Source organism: Mytilus trossulus, chromosome 10, assembly GCF_036588685.1.
Source record: "Mytilus trossulus isolate FHL-02 chromosome 10, PNRI_Mtr1.1.1.hap1, whole genome shotgun sequence".
NCBI lineage: Eukaryota > Metazoa > Mollusca > Bivalvia > Mytilida > Mytilidae > Mytilus > Mytilus trossulus.
In genome coordinates this window covers 35744609-35768580 of record NC_086382.1, presented here as the reverse complement: position 1 = coordinate 35768580, position 23972 = coordinate 35744609, and the positions used below count along the sequence as shown (strand labels likewise).

At 31.6% G+C, this 23972-nt stretch overlaps 1 protein-coding gene across 2 annotated transcripts; it reads left to right on the top strand.

The window, feature by feature from the left end:
• Positions 1-3608: 3608 nt before the first annotated feature.
• LOC134687269 (molluscan insulin-related peptide 3-like) lies at positions 3609-23234 on the top strand. 2 transcript variants are annotated; one of them, XR_010101749.1, is made up of 3 exons: positions 3609-3802; positions 19997-20219; positions 21231-21242. XR_010101749.1 is itself a non-coding variant. In XM_063547422.1 (3 exons), the coding sequence occupies exons 1-3, from the start codon at positions 9356-9358 to the stop codon at positions 21422-21424; spliced, it is 447 nt and encodes a 148-aa protein (XP_063403492.1). In that variant the 5' UTR covers positions 9155-9355; the 3' UTR covers positions 21425-23234. The 2 variants fall into 2 exon arrangements, 1 of the variants encoding a protein (XP_063403492.1); XM_063547422.1 differs by lacking the exon at positions 3609-3802 and adding an exon at positions 9155-9385 and having other exon boundaries at positions 21231-23234.
• The last annotated feature ends 738 nt before the right edge of the window (positions 23235-23972 follow it).

Here is a 23972-nt window from a genome sequence, read left to right as displayed (position 1 = left end):
TTTAGCACCGAAAGTTTATTTTTTTACTTTCGCATTGAACATTTGCAACTCTAAGTAGACGTCATTGATCATTTCTCACGATAATTACCCCCGGCACAGCTACTTAGAAATGACATCGTCCAACAATAACTCAACTATTACTTTGCAAGATACATGTACATATATATGCTATTGCTTAGAGTTAATTTTTGCTGCTTTTTATTCTGTATTGCCTGCTGCATGCCTTGTTTTATTTTGTTTTTATAATCGATGAAAAACTCATTAGAGCTAATGTTGGTGTTGTTTGTCAATATGCCTGATTCCAAATGAAGTTATACTTATTTACCTACTTTTTAAAATTAAACAAACAATATCGAGAAGACACCATGCAGTTTTCAAAACATTCACGGAACAAAATGTTAACCTGGACAACAGTTTAAACTTATTTATTTAGTATCTGTAAGTGAAATTAATGAGAAAATTGATTTTAAAGTGTGGAATTTAATATATGAATGAACACACGTTCGAATTAGAAATAGGTCCATAATGTCTATTTTTATGAACGAAAAAAACCAACATGCTTATGTTTTATTTTTCATATTGTTTAATTGTATTATGCAGTACCACTTAACATGTTAAACCATTTGTTCTTGTATGTCATAAAGTTTCGATAATATCAGAAAAAGCTCTGTCGGTTTAGTAGTATTTAGTAGACAAGACAAGACATATTTCATATTTAGTATGAAAAAGGTACATTTTTTAAATGTGATTGAAAAACTAATTAAAAAATTCAATGATACTCGTACTGTTGTGCTTAGTACAAGTACAGTCATACTGTGTTCAGCCTCATTTCTAACCCGACAAGGCGAGAAATCACAGACCACAAGATGCAATAGTCCTTTCTGAAATAAATAAAAAGAACTTTTTGATTTAGATATAATTTATGGTTTTGTTTTATTGTTATTGGCTTGAAGTATATCCACAGATCAGTTCTTTCTTTGGAGGTTTTGTTACTTAATTACATTGCTCTGTATCGGATCAGTCAAGTCCTTTTCAACTAGTTTGTTGTACTGTATCCTGTATGCCAAGATTAAGGCAAGGTGCTGGTTGGGAGCCCGCACACATTCAAACCGCTTCATATTCTGTATGACATTCTATTAAGTCTACAGTCTGTGATGCACTAGCTGTCGTCTTTCTTGTATACCATATTCATTTTTTGCTTATTGTTTTAAACATAAGTCAGACTGTAAGTTTTCTTATTTGAATTGCTTTATCTTTAATTTTGTCGGAAATTTTACTTGCTTGCTGAAAGGATGTGATTTGTTAATTGTTGAAGTACTTTGATGTTCTAATAGTAACGGTAACACGACGGGTGCCACATGTGGAGCAGGATCTGCAAACCCTACCGGAGCACCTGAGATCACCCCACCCCCCATTTTTGGTGGGGTTCTTGTTGCTTATTCGTGAGTTTTATATGTTGTGACATTTGTACTATTGTTTGTTTGTTTGTATTTTTCATTTTTAGTCATGGCGTTGTCAGGTTACTTTCGATTTATAAGTTTAACTGTCCCTCTGGTATCTTTCGTCCCTCTTTGGTCTTTGGTTGATGGTTGTCTCATTGGAAATCATACTGTATTTACTAATTGTATATTACTATATGCTTTCTTATGTCATATTCAAATTTTGAATACACCAACTTTTACAGAAATTTGCTATGATTGAAATGCATTAATATATTACTCTAGTGATCTCATTATACGTGCGTGATCTGTTATTATAATGATAGTATCTAAGCTTTACTGTAGACGAATTATTTTCTCGAGCGCCACGGTGTATTTTTGCGAGTAGAAGATCATCGTTAATATGTAAAACTCAGATCTACTCGTTTGGGATAAACACAACACCATAAAAAAATAACGACACTATGTTGACTCAAAATAGGATAGAATGGGTTTAACACGAAAAAATAGTATCAGCCAAAATATTGTTAAACAGTATTTAAAAAGTTGTACATAATGTCTGTTTATTTGGATCGTAAACCTTCCATTATCACAACAGGAATCTCATAACTGAACCATGACGAACATGGACTAAACCATGACACTTATGAACCAAACCATGACACCGAATTTTCTGCAATCTTTAATTGTGTGCAAATGTAGTTTTTTTTCGGAATAATTGACGTCAGATTCATTCCATATCAAAATATGGGATGTAACAGACAGTTACTGTAAATAAATAACTGTACTTTATGCATCAGCAACGAACAACAACTTATAAATTTTGACATACGCAAGCATTATTCTGTGTCAAATTATAACTATTTGACGAAACCTTCAATGTACAAATATATAAGCAATAAACAAAGATACTTACCAGCTTGAATTTATATTCACAGGTTCCTTTACCGAAAAATCTGAATGTTTATATTTTGTCATTGATTGTCAATAAAAACTCTTAACACAACCATGTCCAACTTTTCCAAACTATGACAAAATCACTGTACTAAACGCCCCTAGATATGACGACCTTACTACCCGTGATTTTAACTGATTTTGATATCGAAAAAGCGATTAGGGTATTACATGTATATTCAGTTTTCATAGCATCTTTTGATGTGTATTGGCTATATCTATAAGATGAAAATTAGCAATTTTTCTGAATGTTGAATATATTTTTGTGCTTGCTCTAAATTTGACCTAACAGTGGTGCAATATTTTTAATAATACAACGTTTTAAGAACTAATATACAAATACATTGTAGACTGGGGCATTGTCGTGTGTCACATGTGCTGTTACAAAGAAAATAATTTATAAATTGTAATGTGTCTCATGTGGAAATACTGTATTCGAACATTTTGTCGAATAAACCGATGCAGAAACCGATCAAGGATTTTTACGAGGTTGCGCAATGCCCCAAACTCGACTAGTAAATTTATTTGTTCTGTTTCGATTTTATGCGAAAAGCAATCACATATACCATGTATTATCGTGAAATACATGAGATTTGTTTTTACTTTTTCGATCAAAAAAAGTACATCCTATTCTTGATACGCCATGGCACTGATGAGCCGGTAGTTTCAAGGTTGACAAAAAATGAATTTAAATCGAAATAGATTATTCATGGCTCATTTTCTTGTTTTTTTTATGGGAATGAATGATTTTTGGTTGTACAATGTAAGCTATTAAATATTTCTTTTTAAAACAAATATCCGTGTCTGTTGTGCTTCATGTAATACATACGTTTCATTGTTTGCACTCAAACAAAATTTAGCACCACATCTCCTGAGTGAAAATGAAGTTAAACACCATGATCTCGATTTATATATTTCAAGTTTGTATTTCCTTAATCTTCTAATATTTCGGTATTTTAGTTTTGTTGCTCAATTTCAGACAGCTATCTAGAAAAATAATAATATTGTTGCAAAAAATGTATTCCAAATTTTATTAAGATATAAACCAACAAAAAACTTTTATCAAATGTACACAAGTAAACAAACAAGAGTTAATCCTATGATTGCTAAATGGGTTATTAATGACAGTTCTGAGGGATTATCTAATATCCTATTAAACATAACTGTATTCTATCTAAAGCCGGTAACTATCGTTGATCATAAATTGACCTTGACACGAAACATTCGGCAATGGAAAGCGTTCACTTCAAATTTGACGAGAGAAAGGTGCACACCCATACCGTCGCTCCTCGCCCCAATGTGCCCAAAACGAAGTCCGAGGACGTTCAAATATTTACTTTGGGAAGAATATCTACCCCTGAAATATTACCAGTTTATATAGAAATTCAAAAGAACACAAAAAATAAAAGGTAAGGGCGTTCTTTTATTTTCTTTAGACAACATAATACTTCGTTGGAGGTTTATATATTATCAAGTTTATAATCATGCAAAATAATCGCATGGATAAATGTTATTATTTTCATTACATCACAAGTAATGCATTTACCATTTTATTTATTGCTGCATTTATAGATTGTAGATTATTTTTGTTATACTTTGTTACTGTGTCCCAATTGTACCTCATTTCTCAGCAGATGATGGTCAGCATTCGGACTTTAGAATATTGTAAATGTATTATATCAGCATGAACTAATGGGTTTCTTAATCTCTTGACCTCGATGTATGTCTTAATCTCTTGACCCTGGTGAATCGACACGTGCTTAGCTAACTGTTACATTATTTGTTAATTGATAAATCTGAATTAATGATGATATAATTGTGAAGACTATGGACACAAACCATACTAGTACTTTATGTTATATTTGATGGTTTAGACTGATAATGAACAACCTCGAGTGACCAACACACAAAAAAAGGAACTGTGTGAAATGTCCCATAAACAGGATAAATCGGAGTTAACTTTCTAAATACGAAATATAAGGCTAACATGTATATATGCAGCACATAGGAATTATCAACATATAAATGCATCTGTTTAGATGAAGAAAATATCACAACCCTAATCCTTCAAGTAAATAAAAGAATAAATACTGATTCGTTATGAAATGATATAAACCGACCTGAAATGCAATTATGATTTAATTTTGGATGGTTAATTAAAATTTAAAATCGAACAATGTTTTTTTGGGGGAAAAGAGTTTGGGGGGGGGGGTCAACAATTGTAAATTAGAAAGAACATTTGTTATGACATGAATAAGAAAGGAATTAATTTCCTTTTTTATTTAATAGATGAGACTTTGGCATCAAATCTGCTATAAAAAATGTCAAAACTAAAAGCAATTATGGACACCATGAACATTAATTACATTATTGAACAATTTCGTCACAACGACAAAATCACAAGAAAGAGCTGGTTTATTTTCTGCTTTAATTTCCTGCAATACAAAACATACTCACAGACCATTCACCTCAACAATTAATTTCGACCTTGACCATTGGATGACCACAAGCAGTTTGGTTTGATTATAATAACATTTGTGGGGTTCACTTGTAGCCTTGAAACGTCTTTATTTTAAGATGCTTATTCTGCAAAACCGATCAAAATAAATTTGTTTACATGCAAAACAAGATACTAATATCTTATTCGCGTAAACATGCATGCCGATCGACGTCTTTTAAGGACACTTGTTCTTTGAAATGGAAACGATTTTTGTGCACCAATTGGTATGCTAAAACTATTGTAGAGGTTCCTAGCACTGTTGTCAGTCGTTTCATAAGCTTTTCTAAGGTCAATGTTTTACTCGTGTTTTCTCGTCCATCAATAATACTTGCCTTAATTGTAAAGAAAAAAAATAATAAAAAAATAAATAAATAGATCAATTCAAATATGAAGAACAAAGAAAATATTTGCTTATATCAATCTTTTCAACGGAGAAAAAATAATAAAAAAAATCCGAAGCGGGGCAATTCTGCAAAGATTTACCATTTAGTTTGATTTCAATTTTTTCGGAAATCTGTAAGGCACCGTCTATTGATATTTGTGAGGGAGAATGAATGAATGAATGATATCTATTCTCTTCGGACCAACATTTTACAAACAACGTAATCAAAAGACAATGACACGCTCGAATTATGCTTATTCTCATTGAAATAACAGCCCCCCCCCCCCCCCCATATGTGATAATCTAATACAATTCTTCTTTTATTGTTTTCAATAGAATTTACACAAAACCGCGCGTAAATCTAATGTTTTTACGATATACTAAAGTCCTTCTAACCTCTACAAACCGAGATTTTTAATGTGAAAAAATCATGTTGCGTTAATTTTTAAGATATGGAATATCAATTGAAAAGTTTATTTTGCCGCTCTTTATTTAACACTAACCGAACATATATTGCTTATTCAGCTGTTTTGATTGTTTGTTTATCATATCGATAAATGTCAGTCTGCCCTTACTTTCTGATAATTCTGATAATAAGCCAGATATATACGTACACATTTTGAGATTAAGCCAAACATATTATCATTGAGTATAACAGAGATATTGCGTATTTCAGGTCACATCATTTGTATAGTTTTAACATGTTGGGTAGTATTTTGCTGTTTGTATATATATAGTTAAAAGTACATTGAGGTTGTTGGTTATTTGAACGCACTATATAACTTAGTACAGTCTTGGTTGACTTTTTCAGCAAATGTTGCCTCCTGACGTTATATATCAATTCTGTTGCACGACATGGATTATTAATCCCTTTACATGGAATATGCTAATAATCAGTGGCGGACTCAAAAAGGGGGATTTCCAGAGGGATTGGAACACCCCTTTGAAAAACACTGCATTTGAATTGGGACATATAGTTGGAAACCAACCTTTAACCTGGGTTGAGAACCCCCTTTTAAAAATGGCTAGATCCGCCGCTGATAATTATTTAAAAGTTGTCTTTAATAAGAGTTTAATTATCTTCAATAAGAGTTTAATGTTTAGTGGACATCCCATGATAAAGAATATATTCCTGGTCAGAAGTTAAATTCAATTAAAAACACAAGATAAAGAGAATTTGACCTAAAAATGTCAATATGTCATTGATAATTGTTATAATAACCGTCACGTTCATTTCATTCATAATATAACACACCCAAAGTATGCACTAAAAGTCTATCCATTTAGATGTCAGAAAACACAATGTATGTATCTAAATTAAAACATCTGGCACTGAAACATCTATTTATAGAAAAAAAGGTCGTGCTCTGCCTTTTTCGTTGGTTTCATTATATTTGAATTCTCTCCTCAATTATAGAAATAGGTCGTGCTCTGTTCTTTTCGTTGGTTTCGTATATTTAAATTCCCTATCTCCTCGGTTATAGAAAAAAGGTCGTGCTCTGCTTTTCCCGTTGTTTTCTATATTTAAATTCGATCCTCAATTAAGATGATAAAATATCGAATATTTAGTCTAAATCAATGCCTCTTCGACAAAATAAATATTTGAAATTTACCAAGTGCTAATATATATATTGACGAAAACTCAATTTCGGTTAAGGCCTTGACCATACTTCTTTTTGCTTTTAACATTTATCATTTATCAAAAGTTATATTGAATCTAAATTGACGAGAACTCTATTTAAATTAGGTCTGCTTGTTGCTTCGAATTTTTTAGAGAAATAAAACATTTTTTGCAACGTTTAATCAAAATTAAACTTTATGTATTCTTTATCATCTGAAACTGCACAGATTGGTACAAAAAAGTGTTCTCGTTTCCAGAAAATATAAATGATTCTCAACAAAAATGATTGTACTTAAATATTAATCGTATAGATACTTAACCAGGAGCCTGTAATTCGGGGGTTGTCGTTTGTTTATGTGTTACATATTTGTTTTCGTTCATTTTTCATACATAAATTAGGCCGTTAGTTTACTCGTTTGAATTGTTTTACATTGTCATTTCGGGACCGTTTATAGCTATATATATTTTTATTTCTCAACAAACCAAATTACAATGGTAAAGAGATACACACAATAATTACATAGTGTATATGTACAGACATACAAAAAATTATACGAAAGCAAGAGGAGGTACATATCATATATTACGATTTACATATTAAACTAAATGATATCAAGTACATGAATTACCCAGGAGAGCCTAAATGAATATTTACAAGTCTTATATATTTGCACAAGTTATTAAGATCAGAAATATTTTTACTATTCATCAGTTCATTAAATTTCAATGCATTTGGTTGATTTCTATATTTTTTTTCTCAAAAACTGTTTACGATCATCATTGAATACAGAACACATAAAAATATAATGAAATTCATCTCCGATGTCACCAGAATTACAAAGTAAGCATTTTCTATTTTATAGCTGACTATGCGGTATGGGCTTTGCTCATTGTCGAGGCCATATGGTGACTTATGGTTGTTAATTAATGTGTCATTGTGGTCTCTTGTGGAAAGTTGTCGCATTGACAATTATACCACATCTTCTTTTTTTTATATTAATTAAAAATGACTATAATTAAGGGCGTGCACATTTAGAGTAGGGTGACAGCAAACAGAAATACACAAAGTTTGCCACAGAGCTGGTTTTTTTTTAGCATCAATGCCTATTACATTATTGTTGATATATTATAATATTCAGTTTTTCTTTTTACCATGATAGTTGTATCTTGAAATTGTGGGTTTATGACAAGGCGTGGACAGATATGCTATAATAGTGTGTTTTATTATTTGCATATATTGTTAAACTTTATACATGAATGGAAGTTTGAACAACGATTTCATCTTTGTAAATTTGTCTCGTCACAAGCGAAAATCATCTAAATACACACGATCCTGAATTTTTAAAAGATGGTTCCAACCCCCCAGGATCTTCCCTGGATCTGATAATGAAATAGAGTATGTTGTGTCGAGATGAAAATTAAGGTTAAGATACATGTGGTAAATGCATGTTCATACGAAGTGCATCAAACTCCCATAGAGTGAAATTTTGTTGGATTCTAAAATGTAATTCTAAATTGAAAAATAGAATGACCTTAGTAATGACACTCAGAAAACAGTCATGACAGTATTGCTTTCCTAAATCACCCTTTTAAATTCTTCCCAAGGAAACTTGAAGAGGCTACAAATATGGAAAAGCAATAGAACTTTTGCAGTAAAATTTAGTAAATAAAATCAACTATTATCAAAATTAAACAGGCCCGTTCCAATTTGAACAGTTTAACATGGCCAGCATATAACAAGTAATATCATTTATTTCACACAAGAAATTGGCAGTTAAAATAATTTAAGGAAAGATATTTTTTTATATCTTTATGATTTTAAGATTATTTCCCTGCTTTTGAAAAAATCCTCAAAAATTGGAAATTAGAATTCAAAAATATTGCTGGTATATCATATGTATCGGTATTAATATAATGTTCCTTATGACTAAATTGAATTTACCGTCTGATAATTAATTTTAGCAATATATACTCTGTATTATGAAGTATAATGTGCGTGGTCAGCACTAATAATTCTGAAACAGACACCGGTATATTTTTTTCTAGAGACCGATATTAAAAATATGATTAACAAAAATAAAAAAATAGCAATATGACAATTTTTTTTGCTGTCGTGTTAAATTCGTTTGTCCAATCGTTGATATCTGTAATTCAGATCGATTTAGAGAGAATTGAAGGATTATAACCGATGAGTAGTAATTAATGGAAAAGTGTGAGAAAGTATCCCAATCGAATAAATAACGAATGGTGTGTTACAAACCGGTGACAAACTGTACAATAGTCGGGTTTTGTCTGGAAATTGAGGATATTGGAGGTCTTTTTTCCTACATTTGAAATATTCATGGTTTTTATAGGAAATTAATGACTTCATATGGCTTTATTTCTTTATCTGTAAATATAAAGAAAAAGATCTAAGGACTTTTGCGAACGAGATAAGAACTGTGTTAAAATAGAAGTTAATGCGACGGACAAAGGCCGAACGGCCGAAGGTATGTACACGTATTCTCTTTCTTTATGCTTTTAAGTTGAGATTTTTAATTTTGGGATTAAATAGGAATGCAAGTTATCTGATTTTAATTTTTTTTCTTCAAATAATGCTGTAATTTTAATTGTATATTGATATCATGGAATTTCAATTGGACATACAAAATTTTTAAAAGCCTAGTTCCTTTAATGATTTATTTTCAAAATGCCAATGTAAGAAAATGTAAAGAATAATTTTAAAAATTGTATTTTGAGTTTATTGGTATAACATAATTATTTAATGCATATGTTTTCTACGTTTACTCAAGTTGTCAGTTTTTATATATCTTTGATATATATTAGGTTATTGAAGTGTACATCTCTTTACAATTAATTAACTATATCAAATTACGTAAATGGGTGTCCCGTAATTGATTCAACAAATTAGCGCCAAATCAGTTTTACCGTAATATAAGAAAGGTGTCCTACATCATTGATTTTTGCGTACTTTTCACCTTAAAGTAACACCTAAGGTGATTGGATAAGGTAAGATATAATGACGTAGTTTAATAAGAGACTGGTGAAGTAATACAAAGTATAAAACATTTTTCAATTCGTTTTTCAATGAGGGAGCTAAAATATGTGTTATATTTCAACATTGTTTCTGTTTTTGGGAGAGGATTTATCAATAAATAATTACATAAAATGTATTTCCATTATATAACGTTAGTTTGATTGGCTAACAGCAATCTCGAATCATTCTGAAACTAACCTTCATTTCACAATGAATTGCAGCATTCATGATAGCAAATGTTTCCACAATAAAGCGCACAGCAGGTAAATAAATGAACAACTTGATAGTAAACGAGTTTTCATGCTCGTATAGCGTTTTGTTTAGTATTGCATGCTTCTTATAGTAATTTCATAGAGTTTTTTAAGCGTTGACCGTGCGCAACGTTATTAAAATGAAGCGCACGATTAACTCATCGTCCAGTGGCACATATTTCATAAATTCTATGACTTAGTGATCGTCCAGTGGCAAATATTTCATTAATTTCCATGCAGAAATTAATAAGATTTGCGATTATAAATTATAATATTTTCTAAAACAAAATCAACGAACGCAGCTATAAAAAAGACTAATAAAAGAGGTGTGTTTCATAAGATATACAATTTAATCAATTATCATCTGAAACTTCCTTTTCAACTATACTAATTTCTTTTGATCGAAAGAAAACAAAAACTTATGATGGTATTAAAAGATTTTGCTTATGAAATGCTCTTATTTATGAGCAAATTCTATTAGGTAAATACTTTTAAAGTTGATTTGTTAGTGTGAAGTAATTACCCTTTGTGCACGAACGTGTAAAGTTGGCGGTTTTATTTCACATAAAAAATATTATCATCCACACTAATTATCTAAAAGACTTAATTTTGGTAACGTTGAAAAATATTTTTGGTCATTTAGTTTCTATAAAGGAGATAGCCCAATATATAAAAAAAACTTGTCTAGTCAGCAAATTGTTAAAGAAGTGTAGTAACTGTTCCGTTCGTCTGTCCGTCCGAAAGACTTTGTTGGGAAAAAAAGTTCGTCAAATTTTTCATTACCTTTATGGAATGGAATAATTTTATAAGTTGGTGTACGTAACCTTGATTTAATTGAATTCTTACAATGTAGCGTTTGCATCAGTTATGCCACCACTTACTGTTTGTCAATTATAGATTGAAATTTCACAGCAGAAATGTTCTTCAAACATTCGAACATTTTCTTGGCTTCGTTGAAAAGGATCAGTAATCATTGATATTGTCGTCATCTAAGTAAAATATAGCAGCTAGAACAGAGATTTTGACTTTTACCGTTCAGGAGTTATGATTCTTGAAAGATTGAAAAATGGAGTTTCCAGTCGTGTCCGTGCATTTACTCATGAATTGTTCTACCAAAGCTTCTCAAATTTTAATATGTTGTTACTGATGACCAAACGGAGGTCAAGTTCAATAATGACGATTTTGACTTTTACAGTTCAAGAGTTATGGTTCTTGAAAGATTGAAAAATGGGCGTTTCCATTCACGCTGTTGTATTTACTCATGAACCATTCAATCTAAGCTTTTCAAATTTTAATATGTTGATACTGATGACAAAATGGAGGTCAAATTTGATATTGACGATTTTCACTTTCACCATTCATCAGTAATGGTTCTTGTGATATTGCCAGGACACAAATAAATATTAATAAATCCGGTTGTGTCGTTGTGACAGCCTCTTGTTGTTTAATAAGATAGAAAATGTAATTAACTATATACCTTTCACCAGAACCTATCTTTTAATACCTGCTAATGTGACCGTGGCCATGTCTTTTGTTTGAGCAACAGGAAATACATGTAAGTTGCCTTTTAAACAGTTTTTCTTATAAAAATGGCCTTATTTAAGGACAAATGTAGTCGATCAAGTAAATACTTGATAATTAATACTTGATAATTTGATACTTGAGTATGACGTACAAATGTATGTTGCCCTTTTTGCACGGAGGTGTAAAGATGGCGTTTTAATATACAGAAAATGTTTATAAAATGTCATCATTAACACCAATTTTCCACAAGTGTTAATTTCGTTAGTATTGAAATGTCAAAGGTTTTGACCGTTTGAGTTTTTATAAAGATGCTATAGTAGTACATGCAGTACAATATGTAGGAATTTGTATAATCAGCAAAATTTTAATGAAAACTTAATACGAAATGGTCATACAAAAAACGAATATTAGTTTAAGCAAATTTATTTATAGTTGATTGGGAAACAAGTTTTGCAACTTATATTAATTCCTTTCCACTTTGCGCGTGCGAGTGCTGCCTTGTAGTGGCATTAGCCTGCTCTTTTGCGAAATCTTCAAGGGTGTCTTAAACGTGCAAGAGATATGGCTATCTCTTAAAACGGGTCAGCCATTTATCGTCCCCTTCAGACACACTATATTATCGTTTCCCCATACTCGCAAATGATGTCAAGGGAGAGCTGAAAATTCAGGCCCTGACATTTTCATCTCTGAACGGGAATCGAACCAGGAACCTTTGTGTTAGTAGTCCGATGCACTAACTACTACATCACGGCTCTCGAAAATATGAATCTTAAAATAAGTATCATTATTTGCGCAGGTCTCGTAATCGCTCAACTTCCATGACTATGTTCGTCATAAAAGTTTTTGGTATATAACTGTCAATCTTTTATTGGTTTATATTGATTTGAATGATTTTAAAGTTTGTATGGAGCTTGATTATTTTGAGCTTTTAATTTATATCAGTTAGATAACCACTTCTGGTTTGGTAATAGTTTGTAACTTTACAACGTTCACTAAGCAAGTGAAATTTTTCACTTTTATTTGCTTCTTTGGAGGGAATCACCAATTATCTATCGTCGAGAAAATCAATGATAACAGCAAGAAATACACTACTTATATATAAGTTTTTTCACTATGGTACATAATTTTGATCGAACAACAAGAACGAGACATTGGTACAACTTTTTTGAATTTTGGGTCATAAATGCACTTCAACTTTGAACTTGGTTGACTTTCTAACAATTTCGATATGAGCGTAACTAATGAGTCTTATGTAGAAGAAACACGCGTTGGCGTATTAAATTATAAGCTCGGCACCTTTGATAACTATTAGTTTGCTTATCACTCGTTTTTTGCTTATAAAATGCACTTATTTAGGGAATATTAAATCGATTAAGTATAGGTGCAGTAGTTTAAATCTAATCATTTATATTTGAGTATGACGTATGCATGGTATGTTGCCCCCTTTTTTTTTGCTAAGGTGTAAAGTGGACGTTTTTATTTCACAGAAAATTCAACGTCAACTATATATTAGCATCAACAAATGTTATTTTTGCTGACACTGATTTTTTAAGGTTTTGACCGTCTGAATCCTATAAGGAAGTAAGTACAAAATGGGAGAAACTTAGTACGTAATTGATAGTCTTATAGTTAAGTTTCTATATTAAGAGCTAACAGAAAATACAAATCATAATTGTAAGTCACGAAATAATACAACAAGGAGAACATATTATTAATATAACTACAATGTACATCGATGATAACAAGGCTAATATTTCCACATCAAAGTATGATTATTTCATGCGATCATACTGATTAATGAATAGACAGCGAGATAATTACTATGATCTGAAAATATCAACCTTGGTTTCATCCATGCTACAATAGTCTTTTCGATGTTCTTAAGATTGGTACATTTACAGGGGCGGATCCTGCCAACACCAGACACCCCTGGATCCGCCACTGCTCACTGCTTTATAACGCATGAATACGTTTTTGATTCGAGGGTCACTGGTGAATCTTTTGTACACATGTATATAGGCGAAACACGCGTTTCGCGAACAAAATTTAAGGCTGGTATCTTTGATGAGTTTCTCCTCCTTATTTGAGTATCTAATCGATAATTTGAATTTCCCGATGGTTTACGTCTATCTAGTCAATCAGTCTGTTTAAACTCACCTGGCCTAAAGGCCATGTGAGCTTTTTTCATCACTTGGCGTCCGTCGTCGTCGTCGTCGTCGTCTGTCGTCGTCTGTCGTCGTTAACAATTTTTCAAACATCTTCTCCTCTGAAACTTCTGAATGGATTTGAATGAAACTTAGCATGATTGTTCCTTAGATTATCCTGCACAAAGTGTGTGCTTCGATTTTTGATCCGTCAAAAAAACATGGCCGCCGTTACTTAAAATAGAACATAGGGGTCAAATGCAGTTTTTGGCTTATATCTCAAAAACGAAAGCATTTAGAACAAATCTGAGATGGGGTAAAAATGTTCATTAGTCCAATATCTATCAGCCCTGAAATTTTCAGATGAATCAAACAACTCATTGTTGGGTTGCTGTCACTTAATTGGTAATTTTAAGGAAATTTTGCAGTTTTTGGTCATTATCTTGAATATTATTATAGATAAAGATAAACTGTAAACAGCAAAAATGATCAGCAAAGTAAGATCTACAAATAAGTTAATATGACAAAAATTGTCAATTGACCCCTTAAGGGGTTATTGTCCTTTAATGACAATTTTTCACAATTTGTTCATCATATTTGCTAACTTTAAAAAGTCTTCTCCTCTAAAACTACTCAACCAAATTCAACCAAACTTCAACTGAATGATCAGTAGGGTGTATAAAAGTTTGTGCTTTATTTTTTATTTCGTCAAAAAACATGGCCGTCATAGCTAAAAATAGAACACAGGTTAAAATGCAGTTTTTGGCATAATCTCAAAAACTCCAGCATTTAGAGCAAATAGGACAAGAAGTTAAAGTATTTATTAGGTCAAGGTCTACATGTCCTGAAATTTTCAGCCGAATTGGGTAACTGGTTTTTCAGGTATAATGCCCTTGAATTGATGATTTTAAAGAAATTTTGCAGTTTTTGGTTATTATCTTGAATATTATTATATATACAGATAAACTGTTAAAATAGCAAAAATGTTATGAAAGTAAGATCTACAAATAAGTCAAGTTGACCAAAATTGTCAATTGACCCTTTAAGGATTTATTGCCCTTTAAAGACTTTTTTCATAATTTGTTCATCATGTTGACTTACTTTAAAAAATCTTCTCCTTTGAAACTGCTGTATCAATTTCAGCCAAACTTAGGCTAAATGAGTTTCAGAGTATCTAGTATAAATTTTATATTTCATTTCCTTGTATGTCAAGAAACATAGAAAATAGGCTAAAATAGAACATAGGAGAAAATGATTTTTTTTTGCTTTTGAAGAAAATAGGACGATTCAAAGAACATTTAAATAAATTGAAAAGTCAAAATAATCATTGATGAGAGATTTAACCAAAAAAAATAAGGTGAGCGATTCAGGCTCTTGAGAGCCTCTTGTTTTTTCCACCAATTTTTTATGGCCCCGCAACAAAGTTGACGGTGCCATATAGATTTTTACCCTTGACCGTCATTCCGTAATTCCGTCATTCCGCAAGAAACCAATAAACTGAGTTTTTTTCTTCAGATATTAGGCTAATTTTTGGTATGTGAGTTAACCATGATGAGTTACAGATCAAAATTGAGTTTAGTTCCGTTCCGCTGATTTTTGCCGAAATTACAGGCTTTGTAATTTAATAAATTGTTGAAAATCACAGTTATACGTACTTATTTCTATACGCTTTCAGATATTGGGCAGATTTTCGGTGTGTGAGTTACTCATGATGAACTGCTTTCAGATATTGGGCTGATTTTTGTTATGTGAGACTACCATCAAGTTTGTGTCCACATGTGTTATTGAAGTTGCAGATTTTTCATCTTTTTGAGACGGGGCCATTCGTGTCGCTTTGACATATCTAGTTTCATATATCTCTACCAGTACATGTACATAACCAAAATGTAAAAATATCAGTTAACTGTAGTTAAATGTACATGGTTGGTGTACACAATTAATACAATTGAGAATGAAATGAAAATTCTGAATATGTCAGAGAGACAACAACCAGACCAAAAACAGCCGAAGGCCCCTAATGGGTCTTGTTATCCAGTAACGTTACTGAAGTCAAAAAGTATCTTTAAATTTTCTCGGCTCACCTCGGCAATCGTGCAGTATAAATCTCTGGATCTTCTGTTAATATCTATTAACCGATTTGCATCTGTTAAGATCATTGATATTATTTATAAGATTATTTTTTATCTTGTTGATATAATGCTGCTTTGTCAAGTTATTCATTAGACACTCGTATACCAAATTATCCCTTTCATTGTCTATGACAGTAGCGTGAAAATAATGATCGAAACGCAAAGTCTCGCCTACATATAAACGAAATGTACGCTTCTTATTACATAATGTCATTTTTTGTACAACAATGATCCGGCGATTATGCTTAACAGCTTGCATTGAGTTTTATAAAGGTCTTTGCCACTGGATTGTTTAAATTTGGACTATATATTTTTTTACAAATTGTTCAATAATACAGTTTCCATTCCAACCTGGTTTTCAGGTAAATTTCAAGGTAGGACTCTTTTGTTTATCAATAATACAGGGTATTTAAATATACCATTGATATAAAAATAAGAAGTTGTGGTATGATTTTCAATGATACAATTCTCTATCTGAGACCAAAATGACATAGAAGTTTACAACTATATAGTACATCATCATTTTAGAGAACACGTGCAGGTGTATTTCGGCAGTTTCTCCGAAAAATAAACAGGGTAATTTGAACGAGTTTATTATTTTTGCTTATATCATATCTATAGATAATGGTGATTTATACGTACAGTACACCATACAATGTAAATGCGTCCACTTTTACCACGAGAACAAGTAGTCATGCAAAACACTATATTTTATTGCATAGCAACATTAAATTTCCCACAGAAAGTCGCGAAAAGTCAGCTTGCAATATTCTATCATAGCTGTACATGCAATATAAGGGCTATTTCATGAATAATTATAGATTATCGTTGATTATCTCAACAAGAATGATTTTCTCGCTTGAGCTGGAACAGCGAAAGTGAGAAAAGCAATCGAGTTGAGATGACCAATGATAATCTGTTTATCGCTATATTACCTATGACGACGTTGTCAATTTCAATGTCAATTTCGTTAACAACGCACGTGGCGTCCTTAGTTTCTAGCGATAATTTTTCCATCTCAAGCGAGTAGCATGATATGAAAATGATCACAAAAAAAGATCAAAGGAAAAATGCACAAAATAGCGATAATCGTGCATATTATCCTTCGTTGTATAAATAAGGCACTCGAATCTGGTGCAGTTTAAAAAAAGAATTGGATGAACTTCGTCATTTTTTATGAAGCTAGTAAGATAACAACGTAATAATATATATACATTCTTTTATATCGATTCAGATGTTTTTCAATGATATTTTTAAACGCGGTGTATAACACATGACACTTTTTGACGCTCTAGAATTAGCTTTAAATTGTAAATAAAGGCACAATAAAATATCTACTCTCTATTCCTGAATCCTTTGAAAATGAATAACTTTACGACATGGGATGAGAATTATAAGGAAATAATAACTTTACGACATAGAACATGTGGAATGAGACTTAATTTTGTTAGTTTAATTGATTGTGTCGAGTGCGCCTTAGTATCATCTATTATTCGTCTGTATTGAATTTTGACGTAATTAAGTATCTCTTTGAGAGTTTCAGCACAGTTAAGACGTTCTAATCTTGTTGACCTTTCAATATCATTGATCATGGACAAATTGCATCTGTCATTAATCTTAGATGAGACGCTGGACATAATTTCTATTTTAACTTTTACCTTAATGAGCACATTATTTAATTGCTATTTAATAATGTCTTATTTATAACGTGTGCATAACTCAGTAATGTTAGACAGTCATAAATAGATTGTTCCAATGCAAGATATAATCAAACTATCATAAAACACTATTTTTGGCGTTGATTTGTTGAATTAAGTACCTTACAGCACTGAAGAAGAGTTAATTAATTCCTCGTCATGTTTTACATATATCAATATATATTGAACTGTCTCTACAACTTAGATCGTGATGTAATATGATAGACCATTAAAACGTACTGCTTTCAGTGTATGGTTTTCTTATTAATTCAAGATTGTTTTCATTAATACATTTACGATTGATATACTAGATGTCAGAGTTTTTACTGATGCCTATTTTGGTATTAATTTAGTACATTTCGTAAAGATTGAACTAAAGTTTTACTAAACTATTTTATAGTAAATCAATGCTATTTTATGCAGTTTCATGTATTATAAAATCAGTGAGAATTGGTATTGAAATAAATATGAAAATTGGCAGACGAGTATGCAGTGCGAGTCAAGGCGTCAGTCATAATAAATATTACCAAAAGTACAACATTCGGCCCTAGGTTGGGTAGGCCCTAATATTAGGGTCTGGATGTGGGATCCTTAATTTCTATATATTTTTTTTCTTTCTTTATTTGAATTATCGCACAAAAAAGATTGCACTATTAATTCGTTCTATAACTAGACGATTGGTTTATAGTATACATTATATAAACGTAAAAGTACACCTATGAGAGTACTCACATTTCCTGACAGCTAGTTCAACTAATACAAAACATTAATTTAAATATTTTTAAAAAATTTTAAAATGCTTCAAAATTAATTAAACTTTACAACAATGTTAATAGACATCTGTAGATGCCCTCTTTGCAACTGGACTTTCTAAAATGGCTGCCGCTCGCCTGGCAATGGGGAGGGGGCGAGGGTGTCATTCGTTATTGATAGCAATTAAAAATCATGCAATTAAGACTAAATTATCAATCAGTACACTTCTAACATCCAATAGATATACCCATAAACAGTCAGAGAAAAACATTATCTTGTGCAACGCCAAGATACTAGGTATCATGTCTTCCTGTAACCGTTTGTAGTAGCACATTCAAAAATCAGATGTTATGTATAGAATAAAACATGAGGTATATTCATGTTCTCGTTATATGTGTGTTATATTTTCCACTGGACGTTAAAAACCAGTCAATCATCGCCAATTTGTTATATTAACATGAGCAACACGAACGGTTCCACATGTGGAGCAGGTTCTGCTTCAACTTTTCCGGAGCACCTGATACCAGCCCTAGTTTTTGGTGGGGTTAGTGTTGATCGCCGCATTTTGCGCCTGTCCCAAGTCAGGAGCCTCTGGCCTTTGTTAGTCTTATTTAAATTTTAGTTTCTTCTGTACAATTTGGAAATTAGTATGGCGTTCATTACCACTGAACTAGTTAATATTTGTTTAGGGGCCAGCTGAAGGACGCCTCCGGGTGCGGGAATTTCTCGCTACATTGAAGACCTGTTGGTGACCTTCTGCTGTTGTGTTTTTTTTTTTTTTTTTTTTTTTTTTTTTTTTTTTATTTTGGTCGGGTTGTTGTCTCTTTGACACATTCCCCATTTTTATTCTTTAGTTTTCTATGTTTTGTCATGTGTACTATTGTTTGTCTGTCTTTTTCATAGAGATAGAGATAGAGATTTATATATATATATAACGCATAGACCATTTACCCTCTTTTGAAGAGAAACCTGAAATCGCATCGGTTGCTTACTTTGAATGTATTCAATCGTGTTTTGTATGGTTTTTTTTACTTGAGCTTTAACTGATAACGAAAGTCGTCTTTCCTCCCAGTGGCAGAAATCCTTGTGATGAATTAGTATGTTTCTCGAATTTGTTTTCTATAAATCCCATTGCATAGTTGTCAATGAAGTTGATGAAAATAAGGTATAAATATGTTTTTTTTGTTACCTTTGATTGATTGATTGATTGATTATCTTTATTTCCTCCATAATATGAAGATTTTACAATTTATATTATAAGAACAGAACCAAGAACATAACACTAACATATTTACATATTCTAAGTAAACAACATCAAAGTATACAAACAGCAATAAAAAAAGTCTATAGGTAGTTACATAATTACATATGAAATAGAGTAAAAAATTTCGTTCTTTTTTTGTACTTAAATAAGGCCGTTAGTTTTCTCGTTTGAATAGTTTTACATTGCAATTTCGGGGCCTTTTATAGATGACTATGCGGTATGGGCTTTACTCATTGTTGAAGGCCGTACGGTGACCTATACCACATCTTCTTTTTTATATTTAACTTTATATTTTTTTTAGTGCTGCAGGAAGAAGATGAGCATTAGTGGCCTTTGGTCCTACGTTTTATTTGTGATATTAATGCCAATTTCTCCAACGCTGGCCGGGCTAGATAAAACTTGTACGTCAGAGGCACGTGATCACCAACATGGTTTATGTGGACGAGGACTTTCAGAGACATTACAACTTATATGTATGGGACAATATAACATTCCAGTGCCAGGAAAACGAGACGTCGACGAAGGTAATATTTTCTGATATAGTTAGCTGAATAAATGGATACACCATTTTATCTTTCAAAATGTTATAAAAAATATAGATTGTATTTACATTCAAATTAAAAATTATAGACAGCCATTTGCTTCAATGCAAACTAGGGGTTTTCAATATCTAAGACTGGACGATTGAATTGGTGATAGAAACAAATGCCATCCCTTGAATATACCCTATGAAAGTTAAACATTGCCACGTCTGGTCGGAATGGGTACGTTAAATCTGATGTCTCGTGTTGACAAGGATACTACCTCGCTTACTGTACGCTAAAGAACCATTATAACAAGTCTCTAGGGGTGGAAGAGGGAGTGCTTGAACAAAAACAAAGACTTTTGGGAAACTCGCAATCACAGTCAATGACGATTGGATCGAACGTACATGCCAAGTACTGATTCAAAAGTCGAAAAGTATAATATTCGGCCCTATGTTTGGTAGGCCCTAATATTAGGGTCTGGATGTGGAATCCTTAATTTCTATATATATATATTTTTTTCTTTATTGGAATTATCGCACTAAAAAGATTGCACTATTAATTATTTTTATAACTAGACGATTGGTTTATAGTATACATTATAAAAACGTAATGTGGTATGATTGCAAATAAACAACTTTGGGTCACCGTACGGCTTTCAACAATAGACAGAGTCCCGAAATGACAAATGCTTACTGTACGCTAATGAACCATTGTAACAAGTCTCTAGGGGTGGAAGAGGGAGTGCTAAAAAAAAGACCTTTGGAAAACTCGCAATCACAGTCAATGACGATTGGATCGAACGCACATGCCGAATACTGATTCGAATGATGCAGTAAACTAAAATGGGCCAAAAAAAATAGTAAGAGGAAAATGGCATAAAAATGTGAAAAGAATGATCCCATTCAGACCCTCTTATATCTTACATGAACATTTCGTATTCATTCTAAGTTATTTTAATCTGTGATGGTGATCCCTTAAGTTTGACAATGTTTTTTTTCTACATTTCAGATCAATATCCACGAGTTTCGCGATTACAAGGGATAATTTTAGGAAAAAGAGAAGCATTTTCATATCTTTCAAAGAGATCTTCAGCCATACGATTTCAAGGGATAATTTGTGAATGTTGTTACAATCAATGTGGTTATGACGAATTACTTCAATATTGTTCGTTTCGTAAAAAGAGAGATTTACCCCATAAATAGATATTAATTATATTGTGTTTCCCTGTGGTTTATTTTGATCTCAGTGGTAAGAATCTCCTGAGGGGTGATACTAAATGATATTAAATGAACAATATTGGCAGGCATGTTGTATAAAACAGTTTTTCTTACGGGTACTTTGACGGGTTTTAAGTAATTAATTTAAGATAGATCGGGTGTCTCCCGCCATCTTGGATTGTAAAATAGCAGGAAACAATCGGTCCATGTATTTAAGCAAACTGCCAAAATTTAAGAGAATAATGTAAATTTTGGTAAAACTTTTGAACGAAATGAAGAAAATCACGATTTTTTAAGACTATTTTTTTTTTTATACAGAATAGGTTTTGATTTGATCTATTTATTTTCCTCATTTTTTGCCATCTAAGTTGAGCTAACCCAGATACGAAACCTTTATAAATTTTATGTGATTTTCTATGCTTAATTAAACTGACCTTGTTTTTAAACCAATCTAATTGGAATGCAGTGACAGTTTTTACGAATTTGTGAATTGCTGATCTTATTGTTGGTTTGTTGTCTCTTTGACTTTTACCCTTTTTGTTTTTGTACTATGAATTTTACATATTTTGTAATATTTCAGCAACATATTTGATTTATTAAAAGCATTTCGAAATAATAACACTAAACATGTTTCTAAAACCTAAAATATGTTTGAAAGTACAGCGCTTTTACGAAAGGCTTTTAATCAGGCCGTAATTTTTCTCGTGTGAATTGTTTACATTTGCCGTTTTGAAACCGTTTATGGATTTCTATATACGGTATTTTAGGTTTTTGGTCATTGTTGAAGGCCGTTCGGTAACTTATATTTGTTAACTATGGCATTTGGTATCAACTGGAGAATTGTCTCTGTGTCAATAATTTCACGTGGTATTTTATTTTTTCAATATGAGAGTATGGGTGGGATGAGTAGACTTCTAACTGCACTATCTGAAGTTTCTGATGTGTGAAAAATGAACAAGAGCAGGTTATTAAATGGTTGTATTGTGTAAAAGAAAATGTTCGAAATATCTTTATATTTTCAATTAAAGATAAATGGTGTAGGCACTTTTTAATTCTGGAATATGTGTTTTGACTACTTAATTTCTGTATTCTTTAAAAAGTTTTGGATTTTTTTCTTTATCTTTGATTAAAACGCTTTAAAATTATCAAGAAAATGCTTGTACGATTAAATTTTCATGTAGTTTGATGAATACTTTATTTTGTAATCATTTCTGTTATCAGTATCGTTTTTTATCTTCATAGTTGTTCTATATACTTTTGCACCCCATTATTCTCTGTTCTAAATATACTTTGATCAATTTTCTCTATTCATTGTTTAATTTTATCATTTTCTCTATTCTGTTAATCTCTTCGAGACCTTTCTTTATCATGCGTCTACTTTCAATAGCATTGAATCGTGTTATATCTTAAAAATTGAACGCAAAATTGTTCAGAAAGTTTGCTCAAGATGAAAAATATTTTGTGACAGGTTACAAGTCAAAGGATTCGTTTAAAGGGCATTATTTCAGTTAATAATTATTATTGTAATAAAAATGAATATTACTTGTTCTCTGGCAATTTTATGAATCTAAGGTTTGAATATGAAATCATTATAAGACTTGTTCATAAGATGCATGTATAAGAACATTTTTCATTCAGCTGATGTTGGTAACATCAAGGGTCCAATAGTCCTAAAATTTATGTTGCTTTTTGTAAAATTGTATACCAGCTTGTGTCTTCAAGCATTCAAAGACAAAAGAATGCAGTTGTTATATTTGTTACTCGATCTTTTGAAGAAATAAAAATAGAAAAAGTATGATTTGTTTATTTTTCTCTTTCACTATATTTTTTTATATATTGTGGATTCCTTTTTTTTCCACGGAATTTAGAGAATTAAGGAACAAGTTTGTTGATATTTTTTGTTTTTTATTTTGCCTAAGTCTGCATTCAACCCTATAGAACAATTTGTCAAGAGTTAAACTTTAAAAATTCGTGGTTTACGTATTTATTCGATATAAATAAAGGCAACAGTAGTACACCGATGTTCAAAATTCATAAATCAATTAAGTAAAAAACAAATCCGGGTTACAAACTAAAACTGTGGGAAACGCATCAAATATAAATGAATGACTACGACACATCAGAAACATAATATTAAAAGGTAACACACAGAGAAACGAACTATAATATAACAATAGCCATTTTCCTGACTTGGTACAGGACATTTTAAGAAAAAGTAATGGGTTGAACCTGTTTATTTGGGATGACAAACCTCCCGCTTTTATGCCAATATTGAATATAACATTTAAATGACAACATTACACGTCAGGACTACAATGATTTTATATAAATAATGGAACGAAAAAAGCAGAAAAAACCGAAATGTCAGTGTCCTAGTCTATAGATATAAACAGATGAGATTTTGGCGGCAAATAATTCTCTTTAAATTGTTCATGCATATAACATTGGCAACTTTTATTCAGTATAAAACTGTGAAACAGTATCAAGGATTAATAACATTTTATAAAAAAAGGTTTTTAAAACTATATACATT

Excerpts from the sequence above, each read along its gene's own strand:
- LOC134687269 (XM_063547422.1), top strand. The coding sequence starts at position 9,356 with ATGCGACGGACAAAGGCCGAACGGCCGAAG. Across the intron at positions 9,386-19,996 it reads CAAAGGCCGAACGGCCGAAG|TGCTGCAGGAAGAAGATGAG; the intron begins GTATGTACACGT and ends TATTTTTTTTAG. Across the intron at positions 20,220-21,230 it reads AAAACGAGACGTCGACGAAG|ATCAATATCCACGAGTTTCG; the intron begins GTAATATTTTCT and ends TCTACATTTCAG.